Source organism: Equus przewalskii, chromosome 29 (genome assembly GCF_037783145.1).
Source record: "Equus przewalskii isolate Varuska chromosome 29, EquPr2, whole genome shotgun sequence".
NCBI classification, from domain to species: Eukaryota; Metazoa; Chordata; class Mammalia; order Perissodactyla; family Equidae; genus Equus; species Equus przewalskii.
In genome coordinates, this window is record NC_091859.1 from 43,511,843 (window position 1) to 43,532,441 (window position 20,599).

A 20,599-nucleotide genomic window follows, 5' to 3' on the forward strand; every position below is an offset into this window, starting at 1 on the left:
CAGAGCAGGAAACGAAAGGGATCGAGTGGCCCAGTCAGATGTGAGGGTGCTGGGGCTTCTGGGCGGAGGGCTCCCAGTCCTCCTCACCTCGTCTCCTGCAGCCCAGCACTGCCTCGGGCCACCTCAGGCTCAGAGCAGGGCCTGACGCTCCCAGGAGGATGATGGAGGAGCGTGAGTGCTCAGAGCAGTCGGGCCTGGCCTCCAGGCTCCGGGAGCTCACCTTTTCAAAATATAGACATTCTAGTAAGTAATTGGATATCAGCAAACGGATTCTAACGTTTATAGGGAGAGGCCAAAGAGCCAGAACAGCCAGTGCGACATTGAAGGAGAGCAAAGTTGGAGGACTGACTGCGCAGCGTCGAGACTTCCTGCAAGTACAGTAAGCGAGACGGTGTGGCGTTGTGGACAGAACAGCGTCAGGACTTCCTGCAAGTACAGTAAGCGAGACAGTGTGGCGTTGTGGACAGAACAGACCAACAGGTCAACGGAACAGCAGAGAGAACCCCAAAACAGACCCCCACGAGCACAGTCACTGCTCCTTGACAAAGGAGCGAAGGCAATGCAGTGGAGCAAAGACAGTCTCTTCAGCACGTGGAGCTGGGACAACCGGACACCCACATGCAAAAAGATAAATCTAGACCCAGAGCTTATGCCCTTCCCCAAAATTAACTCAAAATGGATTATAGACCTAAATGTAAAATGCAAAGTTATAAAACTCCTAGAAGATAACACAGGAGAAAACCTAGATGACCTTGGGTATGATGATGACTTTTTAGGTACAACACCATAGGCACAATCTGTGAAAGAAAGAATTGACAGGCTGGACTTCATTGAAATTAAACACTTCTGCTCCATGAAAGATAGTGTCAAGAGAATGAGAAGACAAACCACAAACTGGGAGAAAACATTTGTAAAATATATCTGATATAGGACTGGTAAATACAACAAACTCTTAAAACTCAACAATAAGAACTCAAACAATCCAATTTAAAAAGTGGCAAAAGATCTGAACAGACACCTCATCAAAGAAGATATACAGTTGGCAAATAAACATGAAAAGATGCCCCACATCTTGTGTCATCAGGGAAATACAAATTAAGACAACAATGAGATGCCACTACACACCTATTAGAATGCTCAAAATCGGGAACACTAACAACACGAAATGCTGGAGAGGGTATGGAGCAACAGGAACTCTCATCCATTACTGGCGGGAATGCGCAATGGTCTAGCCACTTTGGAAGACAGTTTGGTGGTTTCTTATAAAACTAAACATCTTCTTACTACATAATATAGCAATCACACTCCTCAGTATTTACCCAAAGGAGCTGAAAACTTATTTCCACACAAAAACCTGCATATGGATGTTTACGGCAGCTTTGTTCATAATTGCCAAAACCTGGAAGCAACCAAGATGTCCTTCAGTAGGTGCAACAGGCAAACTGGTCCGTCCAGACAAAGGAGTGTTACTCAGCACTAAACGAGCTCTCACACCACGAGAGGACGCGGAGGAGCCTCTGTGCACATTGCTAAGTGAAAGAAGCCAGTCTGAAAAGGCCACACACTGTATGATTCCAGCTATAGGACATTCTGGAAAAGACAAAACTATGGAGACAGTGCAGGATCCATGGTAGTCAGGGGTCAGAGGAGGGGGCTGAACAGGCAGAGCACGGAGGACTTTTAGGGCGGTGAAACTTCTCTGCAGGATCCTGTACTGGTGGACACGTGTCATTACATTTGTCCAAACCCATGGAGTGTCCAACACCGAGAGTGAACCCTGATGTGAACCATGGACTCTGGGTGATCATGAGGTGTCAATGTAGGTTCATCGATTGTGACGAACGTCCCTCTCTAGGGGGATGTTGATAATGGGGGAGGCTTTGCCTGTACAGGGTAGAGGGTATATGGGAAATCTCTGTACCTTGTGCTTAGTTTTGCAGTGAACCTAAAACTGCTCTTAAAGTGTTTTGTTAAAAAGTTGATAAACATGGCCTAGGATTTTCCCTGTGCTCTGGTCTCTGTTCAGTGAGCGTGCCAGGTCCAGCCACCACATCCACTGGGCGCTGGAGCCTTCTGGTCTGGTTCAGTCTGGGTGGTGGGATCTGGAAGGCTCCCTGTGCCCCGGCCCTTCTGCTCCTGCGTTACTGGCGCCTCCTTTCCTAGCCCTTCACTTCTTGGCCTGGCCATCTCTGGATCCCTCCTGTATTCAGCAAGCATGCGGGCCAGACCCATGCTGACCACTGGCGCACGCACGAGTGAGCTGTGATGCTGACCCGTAGGTCCCAGGTCCAGTGCCACAGCCTCCACCAGCCTCCCAACCTCCTTGCCTCTCTTCTCCTGAGCAGGCCCTTCTCTCCTAGATCACCAGCCTAGGGTGCTGTGTGCCCTCTGTGTAGTCCCTGCATCCACAGGGGACCAGGTCACAGGCGAACGGCCTGGCGCCACGCACCTCTTTAATGGAGGGGCGTCTGTGATAGTGGTGGCCATGTGACACGTGCCAGGAGTTGCATGGTCAGTACGGAATCCCTTCAGTTCCACAGTCTTGCATTAGACCTCGCTGTACCCAGCAAGACAGACAAGCCTATTCCCCCAATTTCATGCTGAGGGAACTGGGGCCCAGGATACAGAATCTCCCATGGTCACACAGTGTGAAGAGTATCCACACCGAGTCCACATCGTGGGGGTCAGTGCACTTCCCACGGCCTCTGAGCAGCTGGGGGACCACTATGGTCAGGTAGTGAATGCCTGCCTTGCTCGTACAGATTCCTCACCAGGACCCCTATCATGAGGACCTGGGACCTCACTAGTGCATCACTTTGAATCCACTTTTAACACTTTGAGGCAATCCTGTGTGATGTGTGGTGCTCCCTGGTGTTTTTGTGATTCTGTGCACAGTCTGCACGTCTCCCCAGCACAGGCAGGTCAGCAGCCACCAGTATGCGGCAGCACAGAAGCTGGCCTTGGCAGAGCCGAGCCACACTGCAGCTTTCCTCCTGGCCTCCCAGACAGCGGGAAAATCAATGTGGGAGCACACGCCCCAACAGCTCAGGAACTGTAGCAGTTTTTACAATGTATATCACGAGGAAGATACCATTTTGCTATTGAGGGTATGAACTCAGCTCTGCTGACAGTCAGTATTACCACCGTGTGGATGTAGCCTTTGAATCATGGTCCTTTGCTGTGGAGTGTCCTGGTGCCGTGGCCCTGCCTAGTGGCCCCTCTCCCTGGTGGCCCATCTCCCTTGTGGGTGAAAGCTTCATGTCTCTGCTGCACTTGGGCTGAGAGCTTTCCTCTGGGAGCTTTGGAGATCAAATGACCTTGGGGAGGTGATGCGCCGGCGGAGTTGGGGTCTTTATAGTCCTTGTGGGCTTACTCTGAAGACCCCCCTCCCTGCCTGCCCTGGGGTTGAGGACGAACCCCAAGCCAGTGAGAGTCATAAAGCCACCATGTGGGCCTTTCCTGTTGGAGAGAGGGCTGAGGAGTAGGTGGGACCCCGAGGGTCCTCATCAGGCTGGCCAGGGAACCTTCTGAGGCAGCCCCACCTCATTGGGAACCCTTGTCTGCCTGTTCCCCCGAACCCAGGCCCAGACAGGCCTGGCATGGTGACCGCAAGTGGCGTTTTCCTGTCTCTTCGACTGGGTAATGGTTTTTATTGTGTACTGGGTATTGTGGAGGATGTCTTGTCACACCCTGGATTCTGTTATCTTCCTCTGCAGAGTGGTAATTTTGTTCCAGTGGCTCTGCTAAAACTCGGTAATTCATCATGTGTAAATCTTAGAGATGAACTTCTTGTTTGGGGTCTTTCTCCAGAAGGGAGATAAGCTCTCTGAGGGAGCGAGAGGACTTTGTCTGGTTTACAGCACATCCTGTGCTCAGGCCAGCTGGTAGGATAGGTTCTCTGAGGTGGCACTCAAGATCTGAAGGAGTAAAAGTGACAAGGCAGGGGACCACTCTCTGGGCCCGGGTGGGAGGAGGAACTAAGTGTTTATTAAGGGAAGAGGGAGACTCAGCTCGCGGGTTTGGGTTACAGTCCTCGTGCAAGAGGAGACCGTCAGGTGGCTTTAGTGGGCAGAGTAAGTGAGATGGGGGATGCTGCTCCTTTAAGAGGAAGCCAGCATTCCTGCCTTGTGGGTGATGGGCTGTGGGGGCTGGGCAGGACACCAGTGAGGGCTGTGGGGTCGTCCACTAGAGGATGGCGGTGGGCTGAGGGGCGCGCGCTGGCAAGGTGAGGAGTGTCGTTTTGGACCCAGTTGGAGTCAGCACTGATGGGACGGGCTGGGCTGGGCTGCGTGTCGGAGAGGGAGGAGCAGTGGGGGAGCACACACCCTTTCATGATGTCTTCACTGGAGCACAGGTGGTGCGTGCCCCGAGGAGAGGAGGGCTGAGGGACAGCCCAGTGGGGACATGTTTAGTTTGAGATGCCTGTAGGTACTCGTGTGGAGGCGAGGAGCGAGGAGGTAAGGGGCATGCAAGTGTGCAGGTAGCTGTGGGACGTGCCAGCCTGGAGTTCAGGGACAGGTTGTTGGGGGTGAGGACAAGGGAGGTGACCCTGGCCCCAGAGGACATCCCTGGGGAGGGCTGCAGGGGCCAAGAGGGCCTGGCAGTCAGTGTTGAGAGGCCTGGCAGAAGGGAGGGTTGCCAGGGAGGCCGGAGGGGTGTCCCCGGCGATTGGCGGTGAGCTCCAGGCAAGCTGGGATGAGGGGCCTCAGGAAGGGGTAGAGGTCAGCAGGGAGGGCTGCGCTGGGGCACTGGGCGCCGGAGACCGGCTGTCCCTGGGCCTGTGCCTGTCCCGCCAGCCCACCCGTGGCCTGGGAGCTGCTGCTGGCTTGTGTGGGCAGTGCCCCCAGAGCTGGGGGCAGGTGCAGACTCTAGCCCCTTTAGACGGGGAGTGAGGACTGCTGCTCCGACAGGTCCCCAGGGTCCAGGCTGCCGGGACCACCGCCCACAGCAGCCATTAGTGCTCCCTTCCCGCCCGGCTCTGTGCCCCTCCCGCTGATGTCTCTGAGCTGGTGAGCTGGCGCGGCCTCCAGACGCCCGGCCTGCCCCACGGCGCCTTCACTGAGGCAGCTCTGCTGCCTTGTAGATAAGTGCGGGGGCTGGGGCCTCCCCGCTGTACGTGGGCGTCCTTCTCACCAGGCCCTTCTCGAGGGCACCCCCAGACGACATCTCCATGGCCCCGTCTGACCAGCTGCCTGGTTCCGAGTCCCCAAAGCAGGAAGGTCTTCACAGGATGAAGCCGACTAATTGCTGTGCCAGGATTTCACATACTCTGGGTGCCCATCAAACGTCTCTCAGCCGTGTACGGAGACATGAAACGGAAAGGCCAGCTCGACTGGGCGCTCACGCCAGACTCGTGGTTTCAGTACCCAAAAGTGTTTTTCTCTTTAGAATTCTTTTTTTGGAAAAGAAATATGAAATTAATTACAAGGATGGTGTACCTCCCTGAGCCATCAGAGGCTCCTCCGAAGATCGCTCCATTTCCATGTCGCCTTCTATTTTCCGCCTTCCAGAGGGCTGTCACCAGCCAGTCGGCCAGCCCAGCAGCTGCCTGTCCGTCCCAGCCGGCTGTCACCATCCTTCTATTTTTAGCCCTGGTTTGGTCCAGAACTTGACAAGATTTTCAAACTAATAACTGGATTGTCAAAGAAATCAGCTGTCACAGGATGGTCTGGGAGGAGAGGGGAGGGAGGGAGGTGGGAAGCAGCCTCGGGGACGGCCCGGTGCCGGGACCAGGGCCAGACTGAGGCAAGTGGGGTGCCGCCCAGCCACTTGCCCCTTCCGGGAACGTAGCGTGCCTCGCCTGCAACCATCAGGTCACAGCAGCGCAGCCACCACACTTGAGAGAGCAGAGCATCTCTCTTCTTGGGCGCGGGGTTGTTCTGATGAGGTTGCAGGAATGGACTGGGTGAGTCAGATCCCCGAGTGAGCGTCTGCCTGGGAGGGAGCAGTGGGTGGTGTGGAGTGACCTTTGTGTGTGGTTACTTTGTGTGTCTGCTGTGCATCAGGTTGTGTTCTGTGTTCTTTGATCTACTAGCTAAAAGGGCGTCGAGTATGATAGAAAGGTTAAAATAAGATGGACAAGGATGAACTTTTCATAGGCAATTTTCTTCCCGGGCCTCTGCACACCTCCCGCAACTGTGGCTGGTGCCTGGGCCCTGAGGGCAGGAGTGGGACGGAGATGCGGTTTCTTGTGTGTGCCCCCGACACACCTCCCTCAGGTAGCATTCAGCCCTGCTCCTGCCCACCCCACGGAGCTTCCCACAGTCTTATCCTCTGGTCAGCTCTGGAAGGGAGGCTGACAGGCAGTGGCTTTGCTGGGATGAGGTCAGAGCCTTGGCTGCTCTGATCACCAGTCCAGAGCTGCAGGATTCCAATGAGACGGCCCTCTAGGTTCCAGGCGGAGAATGGGGACTTATCTGAGGGGGGCAGTCCCCTCTGAGCGCTTGGCCTCTCAGAGAGGCAGGGTCATGTGGTGGTCAGGTTCAGATCTTTGGAGGGCAGCCCTGGGGGGGTGGTCGTAGCCCTCCCCTGCCCGACCTGCTTGACTCTGAGTGATCCCTTAGCTTCCTGGAGTCTTGGTCTCCTCTTTTAGACACAGGAGTGTGGGAGCCCCCAGGCTTGGTTGTAGACACAGTGGGTGATGGAAGCCACCCAGGATTTGTCGTAGACATGGGCGGGTGTGGGAGCCCCCCAGGATTGGTTGTAGACACAGTGGGTGATGGAAACTGCCTAGGATTCATTGTAGACATGGGCGGGTGTGGGAGCCCCCAGGATTGGTTGTAAGGGTCAACATGCAACACGGTGCTAGGCACAAAGGGAACACTAGAAGACAGGGCAGCATCCTTGTTGACCACCAACACGCAGGATGGCCGTGGGACATTCATGGACCCAGCAGCCTTAGTGCTGCCCTCACCTGAGGAGGTGGGCTGGGCGGCATGGGAGAGGTGGAGGTGGGCCTGCAAATCTTCTCCCTCTCCACTCCTGCTGGGAGGGGTCCTTCTTTGCCCTCGTCCCGTGTGTGCTGCCTCAGTGTCACCCAGTAAATCGGCATGAGTGCCCTCACCAGTTGGCCACCGGCCCTCCTTGCAGCCTCCTGGGAGCCGCCACCTCGCTTCCAGCCCCCAGGTCCTCACTCCTAGTGCTGGTGGCTCCATGTTCCATCCATCTGCCCTCCTTCCCATTTTCCTGGTCACAGGCCCTCGGACCTCAGGGGTGTCCATGGCATGACTGCTCTTGCAGAGTTGAGGGCTGTGTTCAGTGCCTTCCTGTGGGATGGACCGTGGGGCTGGACCTGAGCAAGGACGGTTGAGGGGGGCAGTGACCCAGCTGTGCAGGGGACCAAGGTGGCCTGCGAGGGTGTGTCCTGCTGGGGGTACCCACTTCCCATGGGAGATCCTGTCTCCTCTCAGGGCTTCTGTTGGCTCTCTCCATTATGCGTTATCATACCTCCTGGGACAGCAGCACACTGAGTGGGCCCCACTCCCAGCGCTCCCAGATCCTAGCGTTTGCCACGTTGCCCTCCTCTCAGAGCCCCGCCTTCTTGATTTCTTGGCTTTGGTGTTCATTTTTCACACACGTGGCTTTAGACCCCCCATGCAGCATGTGGATGTAGTTTGCATATTGTCACGGGGCTTGCCCCCTTGGTCTGCTGTGAGGTCTCTGAGCTGACTGCCACCCTCACTGCTGCATAGTGGCCCTTGTGTGACACTGCCATTCCTTTCCATTCTCTGGACCCGGCTCATGGGCTGGTCCTGGTTTTCAGGACCACAGACAGTGCACAATGACCTTCTCACGCGTTTCTCCTGGCACCTGAAGGAGAGCATCTCCTGTACACACTGTGTCCACCGGCAGGCGGTGTGGGTGGACCGCGCCATTTTTCCTTACTGACCGCCCAGCACTGCTTGCTGACCCTCAGACCAATATGCTTTTCAGCCGCCACAGGTCTGTGAGTGAGGTGCTGCAGCTGTCATCTCTTTTCCTGAGTCCCCATTACCTTTCGTGCACGGGGCCGGGCAGGGCCAGGGCCAGGGCTCGGGCTCTTGCGGGGCGGCAGCTTGTCCTAGCGAGGTAGAGCATGCACTCCAGATGCAGAGTACACGTGGGGTGTCCCGCTGTGGGTGGGAGGCAACCTCTCAGCCCTGGTCCCACTTTTGTGGGGTGAGGACAGTTCTGCTGTGCTCCTGTGATGGGCCTGGACTTCCAAGCCGGGTGCTTGACCCAGAGGTGAGCGCTGCCCACCTCTGTGCCCCTGCCAGGACAGCTCCCCGGGAGGTTTTGTGGTCCACCCCCAGCCCCTCACTGACCTGGTGCCCTGTGCGCCAGGTGCTCAGTGTTTGCTGACTTCTGTTGTTAACATCATTAGAATTGCAGAGAGACTGGCTCTACACATCACACACACACACACCCTGCACTGCACACATCACACCTGCAAACACACACACACCCCACACACTGCAAACATACACACCCCCCCAGGCTGAGGAGGGTCATCCCCTTGACGTGGTTTTCATTTTCCATCTGCTCCTTGCCCTCCCGTAGGCCTGGGTTCTCCTCCACTCGCACACTCGGGCCTTGAAACCTGACATGCAGGAGAAGGTGGGCTCCGAGTGCCGCTGTGAGCAGGAGCAGTGCTGCCTGAGTACAGAGACCGGGGCCCCAGGAGGCTCAAGTCAGGAACCAGTGTGAGCACTGGGCAAGTGCTCGATTTCCTGTTGACTCTGTCCCGAGCACAGAGCTTTATGGAGGACACACTTGTTGTTTCCTGGGGCATGATTCCAGACCAGCATCCAGTGGGGCCTCAGGGCCAGGCCTGTGCTTTGTTGTCCTTATGGGAGTCTCGCAGCCCGGCTGCACAGGCGTGTGCTGGAGAAGGGGACTCTGTTGTTAGGTTGGTGGGGTAGGCATGCCCTTGGACTGCCGGCCCACAAGCTGATGCCCTCAGCAGCCCTGAGCTGCTGGCTTGTTTTTAAGTATCAAAATACAGAAATTTTTGTTGCAGTCATCCCATTGCTTCATGACTTTGAGATGTCCGAAGTCTGAATTGTTTAGTCATTTGTGTCTCGACAGGTTCACTTCCTAACTCTTCCATGCCCCCACCTCCCTGTGGCTGAGCCACAGAGCTTGGAAGTGCAAAGGGGAGGAATGTCTCACAGAAGAATCAGGACTGTGGCCCCAAGAATGGCTGCAAGGTTCCAGGCAGAAAATCCCCCAGCTGCCCAGTCCCCTGCCCTCAAGGACGCCCCTGGCCGTGGGAGTTCAACACAGCCCCAAGAGCAGCCTGGTCAGTCGTCATGCCCGTCTGCATTCGAGGACAGGCCATGGCTGCTCTCTGAGGCATTTTAAAATTAATTCCTGTTCACACAGTCAGTCTCTGAACCTTTAAAAAATCGTTCTTAGGAGACTGAAAAAAAAAAAGGCCTCAGGTTTCAACATCAGTGATGAGCAGGGGTCATTCGTGCTGCGTCTAGAGGTGTGGGCTTGATAAGTGTTAGTCAATTCTCACTGGCTCTTCAAAGATGAATTGGAGATACCCAGAAGGAGGAGCAGTTGGCAACAGAAAAGACCCAGCCCATAGTCACTAGGGGAGTCTGAGACAGCACAAGGGACAGGATAGAGGGGGAACACGGGAGAGGAGGACAGGGGCCAGCCGTGGACTCTGCTGACTGCCACGCCAGTGTCCTGAGCCCAGCGGAGCCTACACCCTGCCAGAGCGCATGGAATCTTGACCTCAGGACTCCTTCCCGGCTCTGAAATGGCAGGATTGCTGCTGCACCCGTCCTGACACCAGATTCTTTTCCTGACGCACATCTTGTACCTCTGGACATGGGGCGCAGGAGGGCAGGATATGGACATGCCTTCCTATGTCCTCCTAGCCAGCCGCACAGCATCAGAACCACGTCCATAACAGTAAATAACAGCCCAGTCTACTTCGAGAAGACATTCTCGCTTCTCTTGAGCGCTAACACCCCAGGGTTCATGCTTTTCCTTGTCATTAGCAGCCACAGCCGTGCCAGGTGACAGAACTTGGCCTGCTGCTGCATACCATGCTCTGTGGCTCTGGGGACACTTGGGCAGGGCGTGTACCGTCCCCAGGGTAAAGTCTCCCCCGGGGCCCAGTGGGCTGAACACTGACTGAAAAGCTCTGACAGAGGGAGCAGACAATAGCAGGGGAGGTCCAGAAACAAGAGACCATGGGCAGGGGGTGAACAGCACAGTTCGAGGAAAAATTGCAAACGCATCCCAGCTTCCACGCTTGTCACACCGTGCCTGCTTCAGCACCCCTGTAACCCCCACCAGGGGTGCCCAGCGAGGCCCGGCCAGGAGCACCGGATCATTAGAATTCCCCATGCCGTCAGTGCTGCCGGCAGACACCACAGACCTTTCTGGTATAATTTAATCTCGGCTGCTTTTTTATCTTCCATTTTACACATGTACTTTCCAAGAACAGATATTTTATGTTGAATATGGATTCAAACCCCAGCAGATCCTGCACAGGCAGGAATGCAAATGACGGCTCCCTCCACCGACTCTCAGGGGTGATGAGTTTTGGCTGAGACCATGACCTTTGACCTGTGGAGCATGTGGTCCATGGTAACTTCCCAGGTGGGCAGATTGGACGATAGCCGAGGAGCTGCCCACAGGCAGAGGAGGCTGGGAGCCCGAGAAGGGTGGGAGTGGGCCCAGACCAGCACTTCCGCTCATGGAGGGTGAGCGTCAGCGCCCAGTAGAGCTCAGGGCAGGTCTGGGCGCAGGAGCTGTTTAGATTCTGGTGTGGCCACTGTGAAGTGTGACCACCTCACTCAGTTGTCTGAGGTTCCTGGCAGCCGGGCCACGGCCATGACAAGGACAGTGGTGGGGACCGTGGCTATAGTGGGGACGGCAGTGGTGGTGAGGACCACGGTGGTGGGGATGGTGGCGGTGGTGGTGGGGATGGCAGCAGTGGTGGTCCCAGTGGTGGTGGGGATGGTGGCAGTGATGGGGACAGTGGTGGCAGTGGAGACCACAGTTGTGGTGATGGGGACAGAAGTCGTAAGGATGGCCGTGGTGGTGGGGACGGCAGTGGTGGTGGGGATGGCGGTGGTGGTGGGGACCACAGTGGTGGGGATGGCGGCAGTGGTGGGGACGACAGCAGTGGTGGGGATGGTGGCGGTGGTAGAGACAGCGGTAGTGGGGACCACAGTGGTCGGGATGGCAGCAGTGGTGGGGATGGCGGTGGTGGTGGGGACAGTGGTGGTGGGGATGGCGGTGGTGGTGGGCATGGAGGCTTTGGTAGGGATGGCGGTGGTGGGGATGGCGGTGGTGGTGGGGACCACAGTGGTGGGGATGGCGGCAGTGGTGGGGACGACAGCAGTGGTGGGGATGGTGGCGGTGGTAGAGACAGCGGTAGTGGGGACCACAGTGGTCGGGATGGCAGCAGTGGTGGGGATGGCGGTGGTGGTGGGGACAGTGGTGGTGGGGATGGCGGTGGTGGTGGGCATGGAGGCTTTGGTAGGGATGGCGGTGGTGGGGATGGCGGTGGTGGTGGGGACCACAGTGGTGGGGATGGCGGCAGTGGTGGGGACGACAGCAGTGGTGGGGATGGTGGCGGTGGTAGAGACAGCGGTAGTGGGGACCACAGTGGTCGGGATGGCAGCAGTGGTGGGGATGGCGGTGGTGGTGGGGACAGTGGTGGTGGGGATGGCGGTGGTGGTGGGCATGGAGGCTTTGGTAGGGATGGCGGTGGTGGGGATGGCGGTGGTGGTGGGGACCACAATGGTGGGGATGGCGGCAGTGGTGGGGACGACAGCAGTGGTGGGGATGGTGGCGGTGGTAGAGACAGTGGTAGTGGGGACCACAGTGGTCGGGATGGCAGCGGTGGTGGGGACAGTGGTGGTGGGGATGCCGGTGGTGGTGGGCATGGAGGCTTTGGTAGGGATGGCGGTGGTGGGGATGGCGGTGGTGGTGGAGACAGTGGCAGTGGGGATGGTGGCAGTGGTAGAGACGGCAGTCCTGGTAGAGGTGGTGAGCTCCCATGTGCCAGGCATCGTGCCGAGCATATGTGTACCCACTCCTTCAGTCCTCACCACAGCCCTGGAAGGAGCTGCCCTGTCGCCTCTGAGGAGGTGTTGGTACCGCACCCAGGTCCCCACAGGTGTGAATAGGATGATGGTGATGACGGTGAGGATGAAACAATAGGGCGCCTTCCTGGAGCACTTTCTCTGTGTCAAGCACGGCTCCGAGTCACTTATTCTCTGACCCTCCCAGCCTGGAGGTGGCTCCTATCATTGTCCCCACCTCACAGACAAGGCCCTTGACTTCCAGGGTTTCTAGCCGCCTATGCTCTGACCTCGCCTAACTGTCTGCTGCATGGTGCTGAGCCGTCCGGGGCCCAGGGGCAGGGCTTCCGGCCTCTCCGCACCTTGGTCTCCTCTCCTAAAAGACTGATGAGTTGGGAGAACTGCCTGAGCCTGTCCACCAAGAGCGCTGTGCAGCTGCCACGCTCCCCCAGACGTGAGGGTCCCCGTGGCCTGCCAGGTAGCACCAGGACCTCCTTTCCACGGATGGCCGGGACGCCCCTAGCAACTGAGTTTTCTAGCCAAGCTGCACAAATTGAGCATCAGAACGCAATGGAAAAGTGAATTAAAGCAATTAGGCCTGCTCCCTGACTTGTATGTCAGCGAAGTGGCGCCTGTTTCTTCTTTCTCAGTTAAGGGGAGAAAATAATAAGAGTCGGTAAATGGGCCGCTTAGCCCGTCATGATTAATTTATTCCTCGCTGCGCTCTGGCAATTTGTAAACTCCTGACTTGAGCAGCTTTTACGCTGACCTCTGTGCCGTCTGCTGGGGAGCCTTCCAGTGCCTTCTCTCTGCCAGAAGGAAGGAGGGGAAGCACAGACCGGCCACCCAGGTGGGGCAGGCGGAGCAAGAGGCAGTGTTCTCAGTGTCCCTTGGAGCAGTGCCTTCCAGGAGAGTGTGACACCTGCCACGTGGGAAATCTTACATTTCCTGGTAGCCTCACAGAAATGGGAAAAACTGGTGAAATTGACGTCAGTATTTTATTTCACCCAATACATCCAAAATATTATCTTTCAACCTGTAATCAATATAAAATTAATAAGAAACATTTGACATACTTTTGCTCAGACTCAGTGTGTGAGATCCGGAGCGTGTGGTACGAGGACACACATCTCCATGGAGACCCCCGTCGTGGACAGGCAGACCGGGAGGCCGCGTCCAGAGCAGCCAGCCACTTACACGCCCCACTGTAACTCTGCGTAGGACGAAATATTGTCTGTTTCATCTTTGTGTGTCTGAGTCTGTTGCCTGACGCTCAGCTCCACGCACACACTGGCACACGCACACCCTGAAGGTGAGCCCCAGAGGGCAGGCTGCCTGACACCCAGCTCCACACACACACTGGCACATGCACACCCTGAAGGTGAGCCCCAGAGGGCAGGCTGCCTGACACCCAGCTCCACACACACACTGGCACATGCACACCCTGAAGGTGAGCCCCAGAGGGCAGGCTGCCTGGCTTCTGCTGCGTTGTGCCCGGGGTGTGGAACAAGGCCTGCCGTCCTTGGTGTGTCCTCACCGAGTGAATGGATGGACAGTGAAGAGCAGGACCGTTTGTCCTCACCGGGTTCTCTACTCTCTGCTTCTGTCCCAGCGTGTCCTGAGCCGCCGTTGCGGCGGGATGAGCCTGATCGCACCATGGTCAGGCGCTGTCCAGTCCTTCATTTCTGTGGCATGTGGACTGGCTGTCTGTGGTCCAGGGAGGGTGTCTGACTTTCACTTAGGAGGAAGCGTGTTCTCAGAGCTGGGAGCTCAGCCCTGTGGACATGGGCAGGCTGTCACCGGCACCTGGGGTTGTAGGGCTGTCACGAGGTTTGGAGGAGGCCGTGTGCTTTGCAGAGGACTGCGAGGCAGTCAAGTGTGCCCCCAGACGCCGCGTGTGACAGGAGTAGGTGCCCTGACGCCCCTCCATGAGGTCATCCTGGCGCAGGAAGCTAAAATGCTTGGTGGGCCGTTCTCTTTTATGCACCGAGCAGCTCATGCTCCCGTCAACTCTTTGGGAATGTTTTAAGTTAAACACAGTTCATTTTGTGTCTGATGTTAGAATTTGAAGATCCATTCCAAAGAGGTTAGAAAGCAGGGTCCTCCCTAGTACCTTGGCAGACTCTCAAAATGACCAGATGCGCACAGGCAGGTGCGCTGGGGTACTCCCTGGGTTGGGATCCCACCCACAGCCCGTGGGTTGATGCATGTGGTGCATTTCCTTCCTTGGACATTTTCCTGAACCCACCAGGTAGCTCGGCAGGAGAGTAAGATGTCATTGCTGCCTCCTGGGCGTGCTGCTCAGGAATGTGATTTTCTTGTTAAACTTGTTTGCTAAACCGTCTGGCATTTCCCACAGATGACAGTTTATCTAGCAACAAGTGCTGTTGCTATTACTGTGATTATTACTACTGGCAGTGGCAGTAATTACACTAATAATAATTGAACAATGGCAGCAGCAGGTGACACTTGCCTTGTGCTCTTTATATTCTGGCACTGTTGGGGACATTTTGCACATAGTAACAATCCAGTGAGGGAGGGATGTTATTACCCCATTTACAGATGAGGAAACTGTGGCACAGAGTGTTATGAGACTTGTGCAGGGCTGCACAGCTGATTGATGCAGGACTGGGGTTTCAACCTTGGCGGTTTAGCGTCGTTTAAAAGTGTGCACGTGCTATTAGTTGACCCACTGTGCTGTTTGAGCAACTGTTCACTGATCGCCACCACATGCTGTACAATTTATCTTGAGGACATGTGGACCTGTTGGTGTCGCAGAGAAAATGGATAACCCCGTGACGTAGGTGGGAATGCCCAGGATGCACCTGCCGAGTTCTTTGGGGTCAGGAAGGTGGTGGGGCCTGGGCTTGGACCCAGGTCCTCTGACTTCTGAGCTGTGGTCTTTTCTGCCCCACCTCACTGGTGCCCAAGCTCACTTGAGCCTCTGCAAGGGGCCAACCAAACAGAGAACTGTGGGGCCCCGGGGGGGGACCCGCTGGCCACTTTCCTGGATCCCAAGGACACTGATGTCTCACCACTTCGTCCTTCGTGGGAGAATGTCCGCATACAGATAGTCATACTTGGCAGATGGCGATGTAGCTCCTCTGACTCTCCGGAAAAGTGGACCCTTTTGGGCAAGGAGGACTCAGAGCCGTAACTTTGTTTGCTCTTTAACATCAGAAGACTCACCTCTTGCAACCTCCCCAAGAGGCAACAATCAGCAGCAGGAAGATTTCTCCCTAAAAGATGTCCCCGCAGCATTATGGTGTAAACTGTTGGGAACAGCCCAGCTCAGAGGCCCCCACCTGCCTTCTGCACCCCACTCACCTGGGAGCTTTAAACAGTACCTTCGCTTTCCCCGAGGCTGTGTGAGTCCAGGTGCCACTGTTGCCGAGGTGGCGTCGACAGGGCCTCTGTACGGTGTGGAAGACCAGCTGCCCTCCACACACTCGTGATGTCACTTCCAGAGTGTCCAGAGGGCAGTCGAAACTGCCCGTCGTACCGAGAGTTGGACAGTAACGTCTGCCCAGGCCCCCCCTGAGACTGGGCTGCTGCCCTGCTGTGTGCCGGGGCCCTGGAAGGTCCAGAGCTCCCTGGGGGGTTCCGATGTGTGGGCACGGCTGAGAACTGCTGACCTCCAGGCCGTGCAGGCGGGGAGGGGTTCCATCGCCTACAGTCCTTCGCTGACCATTGTGGACCGTGTGTGGCAGCGTGGGAGAACGCGAGTAACACAAGGCTGACCGTGACAGGCAGGAGGCAGGAGACCAAGGTGCGCCCTTGCTGTGGCCTTGTTGACCTGGTGGCCTGTCTCTTGGACGAGGGGATCTGGGGCCAATTGTAGGGACTTCACTCATCTTTGATTTCTTACCATGTCAGTGTTGTGAACAAACCTTCCTTTAATTTTTATATCCTCTAAGGTGGCCATAGCATTGTTTATGGGAAAGTTAAGATTGAAAACTTAATTGCCCTCTACAGTTTGCTGACTTGACCTCTGATGGGCCTGGTCTCAGCCCCTCCCTCCTGTCATCTTATCGCCGACAGACTCATCCTGGGGAGAGCTGGTCCCCTGTGACGTGACCCAGTGACAGCTTCATGAGCGACGGCCCGTTACCCGACTGATGTGTATAATGCAGAACAGCTCAGGCTAATAAATGTGCCGTGCGTCCAGATCGGAGACAGCTCTGCCCAGTGCATAAATAAGACAGGCCTTTTTAAAAAAGAAATCTGTATTTAAGGACGTGTTTGGCTGTGTCTTTGCCTCCCGTAAAGGTCACCCACATAGATTCTCCTTCTTTAGCATTGCAGGCTGTGAAGCGCTGGGCATTTCTATTCTCCCTCCATCCAGTGAACCTGGGGACTAAATTAGATTCTGAAATTGAGTGTGCAGTGGAGTTGGTGAGCTGCCGTAATGGGAGGGTATTGCTTCTCACCTTGCAAGTAGCGAGGTCATGATAATATGAAGTGAAGTGGATTAAAAATAAAACCAAAGGTATTTATTTACGACCTGCTCAGAATTGGATTGGCATCCGTGTAAGTTGCAGCTAATGGTGAAAGACAGCAGATTGATGTTGATATGTCCCCTGGGACATTCTGCCAGTGAAATTTGCTCTGTGAATTCAATTTAAAGGCCCCCAGAAAGTATCCAAAATGCAAAAGGAAATGGGATGGAGGAAGGGGAAAAGCAGCGACAGCGTCACAGCGTTGGAAGAGAGTCCCAGTGTGTGCCTAATGATTCGGGAGTGCGGGGAGGACCCTGGGATGGTGGGAGGCAAGTGTGGGGACACAGACCTGACACAGGGCTGCGTACCAGGCACTGAAACCCCCAGGTGGGACCTGGGACCCCCAGATGAGGACCCCAAGGCCCTGAGACAGTCTGTGGCCGGTGCAGCCCACACAGCCAGGCGGCAGAACAGCCAGGATCTGAGCCCAAGCCTGGCTTCCAAGTCCTTGCCCTGAGTGCCCCCTGTGGCCGAACTCTGTGCCTAATGGCTCAGCATCCCCCACCACAGATAAAGGGGGTCGGGGCTCAGAGAGGGGAGGTCAGTTCCCCAAGGCCACACAGTAAGAGAGCCAGGGGTATGAACGCAGAGCCCCACTCCTCCTGCGGTGCCCACGTGCCAGCCTTGCCAGAGTGGGGAGCTCGGCGGACAGAGGCCGTGAGCTGCTGCAGGTGGGGACGGAGCCCCTCAGTCTCTCTGGGCCGCTCCTTTTCCAGACGGGCAGCTCGGGCAGCCTGAGTCTGATGCCCTCCGCCACTTGTCGCCTGCTGGGAGCTGGGTGGGAGCAGCACCAGCTCCCTCTGAGCCCCAGCCACCCTCCTGACTTCCCCTGATCCAGTTTCTGCATGGGATGAGGCAGGAGGAGGGCCCTGGGGCCAAGTTCTACAGGACCAGAGCCCGCAGGGCCATCGGAGCAGTGTGGGCCCCTCCCTAGACTTATCTCTGCTGCCCGAGTGGCCCTGGTCCAGTCCCCCGTTCTCCTTCTTGAGACTCCGTCCCAGGAAGCCAGCCTGGCCACACAGCCCTTGAGCCTACCCAACTCCTGCCAAACCCCTTTGGGGGCTGGGCCCTGCACTCTGCGAAGCCTACCCCGTCTTTGGTGGGGTTGCCGGCTGCTCTGGCCACGGCCGTGATCTGTCAGGAGGGGCTGGGCTGCGGGCCCGAAGGTCGGTGTACCTGGCTGAGTCTCACACGTGCTCTTTTTCCCAAGCTTCCTCAGCTGCGGTTTAGTTAGTCACTGTCTCTTCAGTGTCCCTCACCCTGGCTTTCACACCATGCGCTCCCGAGGCAGTCCCTCTGTCCTGTGAGAGTGGGCTAAGTGCCCAGCCCACCAAGACTTGGCCCAGCTGCAGGGAGGGTGGGCTGGGGCAGGAGAGTGGCTCCAGCCTGGTCTTTCCTGGAAATACCGAGAATTGAATGAGTGACACTAGTGAGGGCTGTCTGGTGTCCACCTGCCCTGTGTCCCCACCCAGCGTGTGACTGGTGTGCACCCGCCTGGATTTCCCCCCCGCGTTCCTGTTGAAGGAGCTGGTGCTGGAGGAGCGTCACCAGATGCCCAGACATCTGTGCCTAAAGATGCCAGGGGGGCGGTGCTTTACTTCCGATTCTGGGGTGATCCTGGAGTGGGTTGGAGGCTCCTGGGCCAAGGGACACACCTGCAGCCAGGCCCACAGGACCAGGGCCTGGACGCTGTGGTGCTGGGGAGAGTCAGCGAGATGAGGTCACAGATGTGGAGTGCCGGGGCCACGCAGCCTCAGTGTCCTAGCAGGTGTTGTCTCCAAAGTCTGAGGCCTTTCCTGGCTGCTGGGCCTGTCCTGGTCGAGTGCGGAGGGGACACGATTCCTGGCCACTGAGGGTGGGGGCTGGGAAACTGTGGAGCCCCCTGCTGGCTCACCCCCACTGCTGGCCGGGTGTGTTTCCTCAGGGTTCCCACGTACCCACTGCTGGTCACCTCCTCTGACCTGGGCTTGTCTCTCTCCCGCCAGGAGCTGCTGCTCTTCCTCCAGAACCTGCCCACAGCCCAGTGGGGCGATGAAGACATCAGCCTGCTGCTGGCCGAGGCCTACCGCCTGAAGTTTGCCTTTGCAGACGCCCCCAATCACTACAAGAAATGAGCTCGGGGCCCACTACAGCAGGCCTGCCCCCGCTGGCTGGCTGCAGGCCCGCCAGAGAGGCCTCGCCGGAGCAGCCCTGCCCTCTGGGGAGGTGCCAGGACTGGGTGCCAGACACTGCCCGAGGCCTGACTGGGGCGGGGCTGCTTCTGTTTTCCAAGATACCAAAGAGAGCCGGGGGAGGGTCTCGGCCATGCTGGGGGCCAGCGAGGGGTCAGGCGCCTTCCTCCCCCGGCCCCTGGAGCGTCCTTGCCAAATGACCACCTCCTGGGGCCTCCAGCCTGCGGCAGCCTGAGAGGCAGACCCTCTGGGAGAGGCCTGCTGCCTGGGTGCCAGGGACGAGGGAGGTGGCAGCCATCTCGTCCCTCCTTTGAAATGCAGAGTCTATTCAGTTGAGTGAAAGAGAATAAAATATAGACAAAGTCAGTGAATGTTGCACTAACCCACGGCCTCCCTGGGCTCTCTCGGGGCCTGTCCCAGCCAGCCATATTCCTGTAAGTGTTCGTCACTTTAGTGTTGGTGTGTACTTGCTCTCCTGGTCTAAACCCGGCTAGAAAGCGATGGCAGAGCCCGACGTGTGAGCCACCGAGGGCCTGGGGAGCCTCTGGCTGCGGCAGGCTGGGAGCAGAGAGGGCTCAAAATTGCCTCACTTGCTGTCTCCATTCTCTTAAAAGAGACTCCTGCCCCACCTGGTCCGTGTCAGGCACCTGGCTGTGGGCGGCAGCTGCTCTGCTGGGTGCTGAGGAGCACACAGGAGCCTGCAGCCCTGGGGACAAGCCACGCAGCTCAGGCTGAGGACACTGCTCCCTCCAGGGGGCCCCCAGACAGGCAGGGTTTAGTCACTCTGATGGAGCCGTGAACATACATGGTGGGGCGGGAGTGGACAAGCTTCTGGGAGACGCCCCCAGGCCTCCCCCTGGCCTCACCCCTCTTTTCCAGGTCTCCAGTGCAGCAGAGACTTGACTGCTTGCTGCTGTTTACCAGTCACTGGGGTGGTGAGCCCAAGTGTGGGGGGTCCCTGACTGGCCCTGCCTGGGGCTTCCCACGCCCTCCCTGCCCATGCAGAGAAGCACCTGTCAGACGAGTGGCCAACGGTGACATGGACACCCATGTGGGGCTGTGAGCTGCTCTGGGCCGCAGCCACAGCCTCTGACCCCTGAGCCCAGGAAGGCTCCTGTCCTCAGCGCCTGCTTCTGCTCTCAGACTCTCATCTGTTTACAGGCATCTCTTCCTGCCATGTGCCCGACCTTCTGGAGCAGCCACACCACCGCCCGTCTTTGCACAGCTCAGGCACTAGGACACTGCCGTTGTAGGACAAAGCAGAGGATAGGAATATATATACACACACACACACGCGCGCGCGCGCGTATGTGTGATATGTGTGTTCCTTTTTTTATTAAAAAGATTCTTGGGTCATTACATGTGCGTTGAAATCAGTACAAAATATGTGCAAATGTCAGATGTTCCTAAATCAGCAGAGGGACCTGCTTGCCTTAGTCCAGATGGAGAGGGCACCCCGCACTGGTCCCTGCCCACACCCAGGATCAGGGGTTCCTCCGACCAGCACGCAGCAGCCTCCAGGCTACCAATCTTTTACTAGCGGGGGCATCCAGGTCCAGAATTGCTGCGTGGCTGTGAGCAGGGAGCCTCCGCCTGCTTAGCCAAGACCCCGCCTGGGAACTGCCCGTCAGAGCTCAGATCGCTCTGCGTAGCCAATACGTTGGGGACACAAAAGGTCTGCCCCTTGGGGCAGTTTATTTTGCACATAGGAATGATCTACACAGTTAAGTGAGGTTCCGTGCATATTTTCACGTGTATGTAAATCTGGAACCAAATGTGAGGGATGTCGACGGGGTCCTTGGAGTCGGAGCAGGTCCATCTGAAGTGGTTAAAGGGCCCTCTGTCTGGAATACAGTGTGCTGAAACAAGGAATAAAGACGCAGTGAAAGCCCGA

The 20,599-nt window shown here is 56.9% G+C and overlaps 1 protein-coding gene across 14 annotated transcripts in view; it reads left to right on the forward strand.

Moving 5' to 3' along the window:
* TBC1D22A (TBC1 domain family member 22A) overlaps window positions 1–20,599 on the forward strand; it is a 342,988-nt gene extending 322,389 nt beyond the window's left edge. For 10 of the 14 annotated variants that reach the window (XR_011534637.1, XM_070599907.1, XM_070599911.1 and 7 more), the window contains one exon: window positions 18,520–20,599. Coding sequence is in view for 9 of the 14 variants with exons in the window: in XM_070599907.1 (XP_070456008.1) it covers window positions 18,520–18,648 (129 nt within the window). In the remaining 5 variants the exon portion in view is untranslated. The remainder of the gene's footprint in view (window positions 1–18,519) is intronic. The other 4 variants (XR_011534636.1, XR_011534634.1, XR_011534639.1 and 1 more) reach the window with 1 other exon arrangement.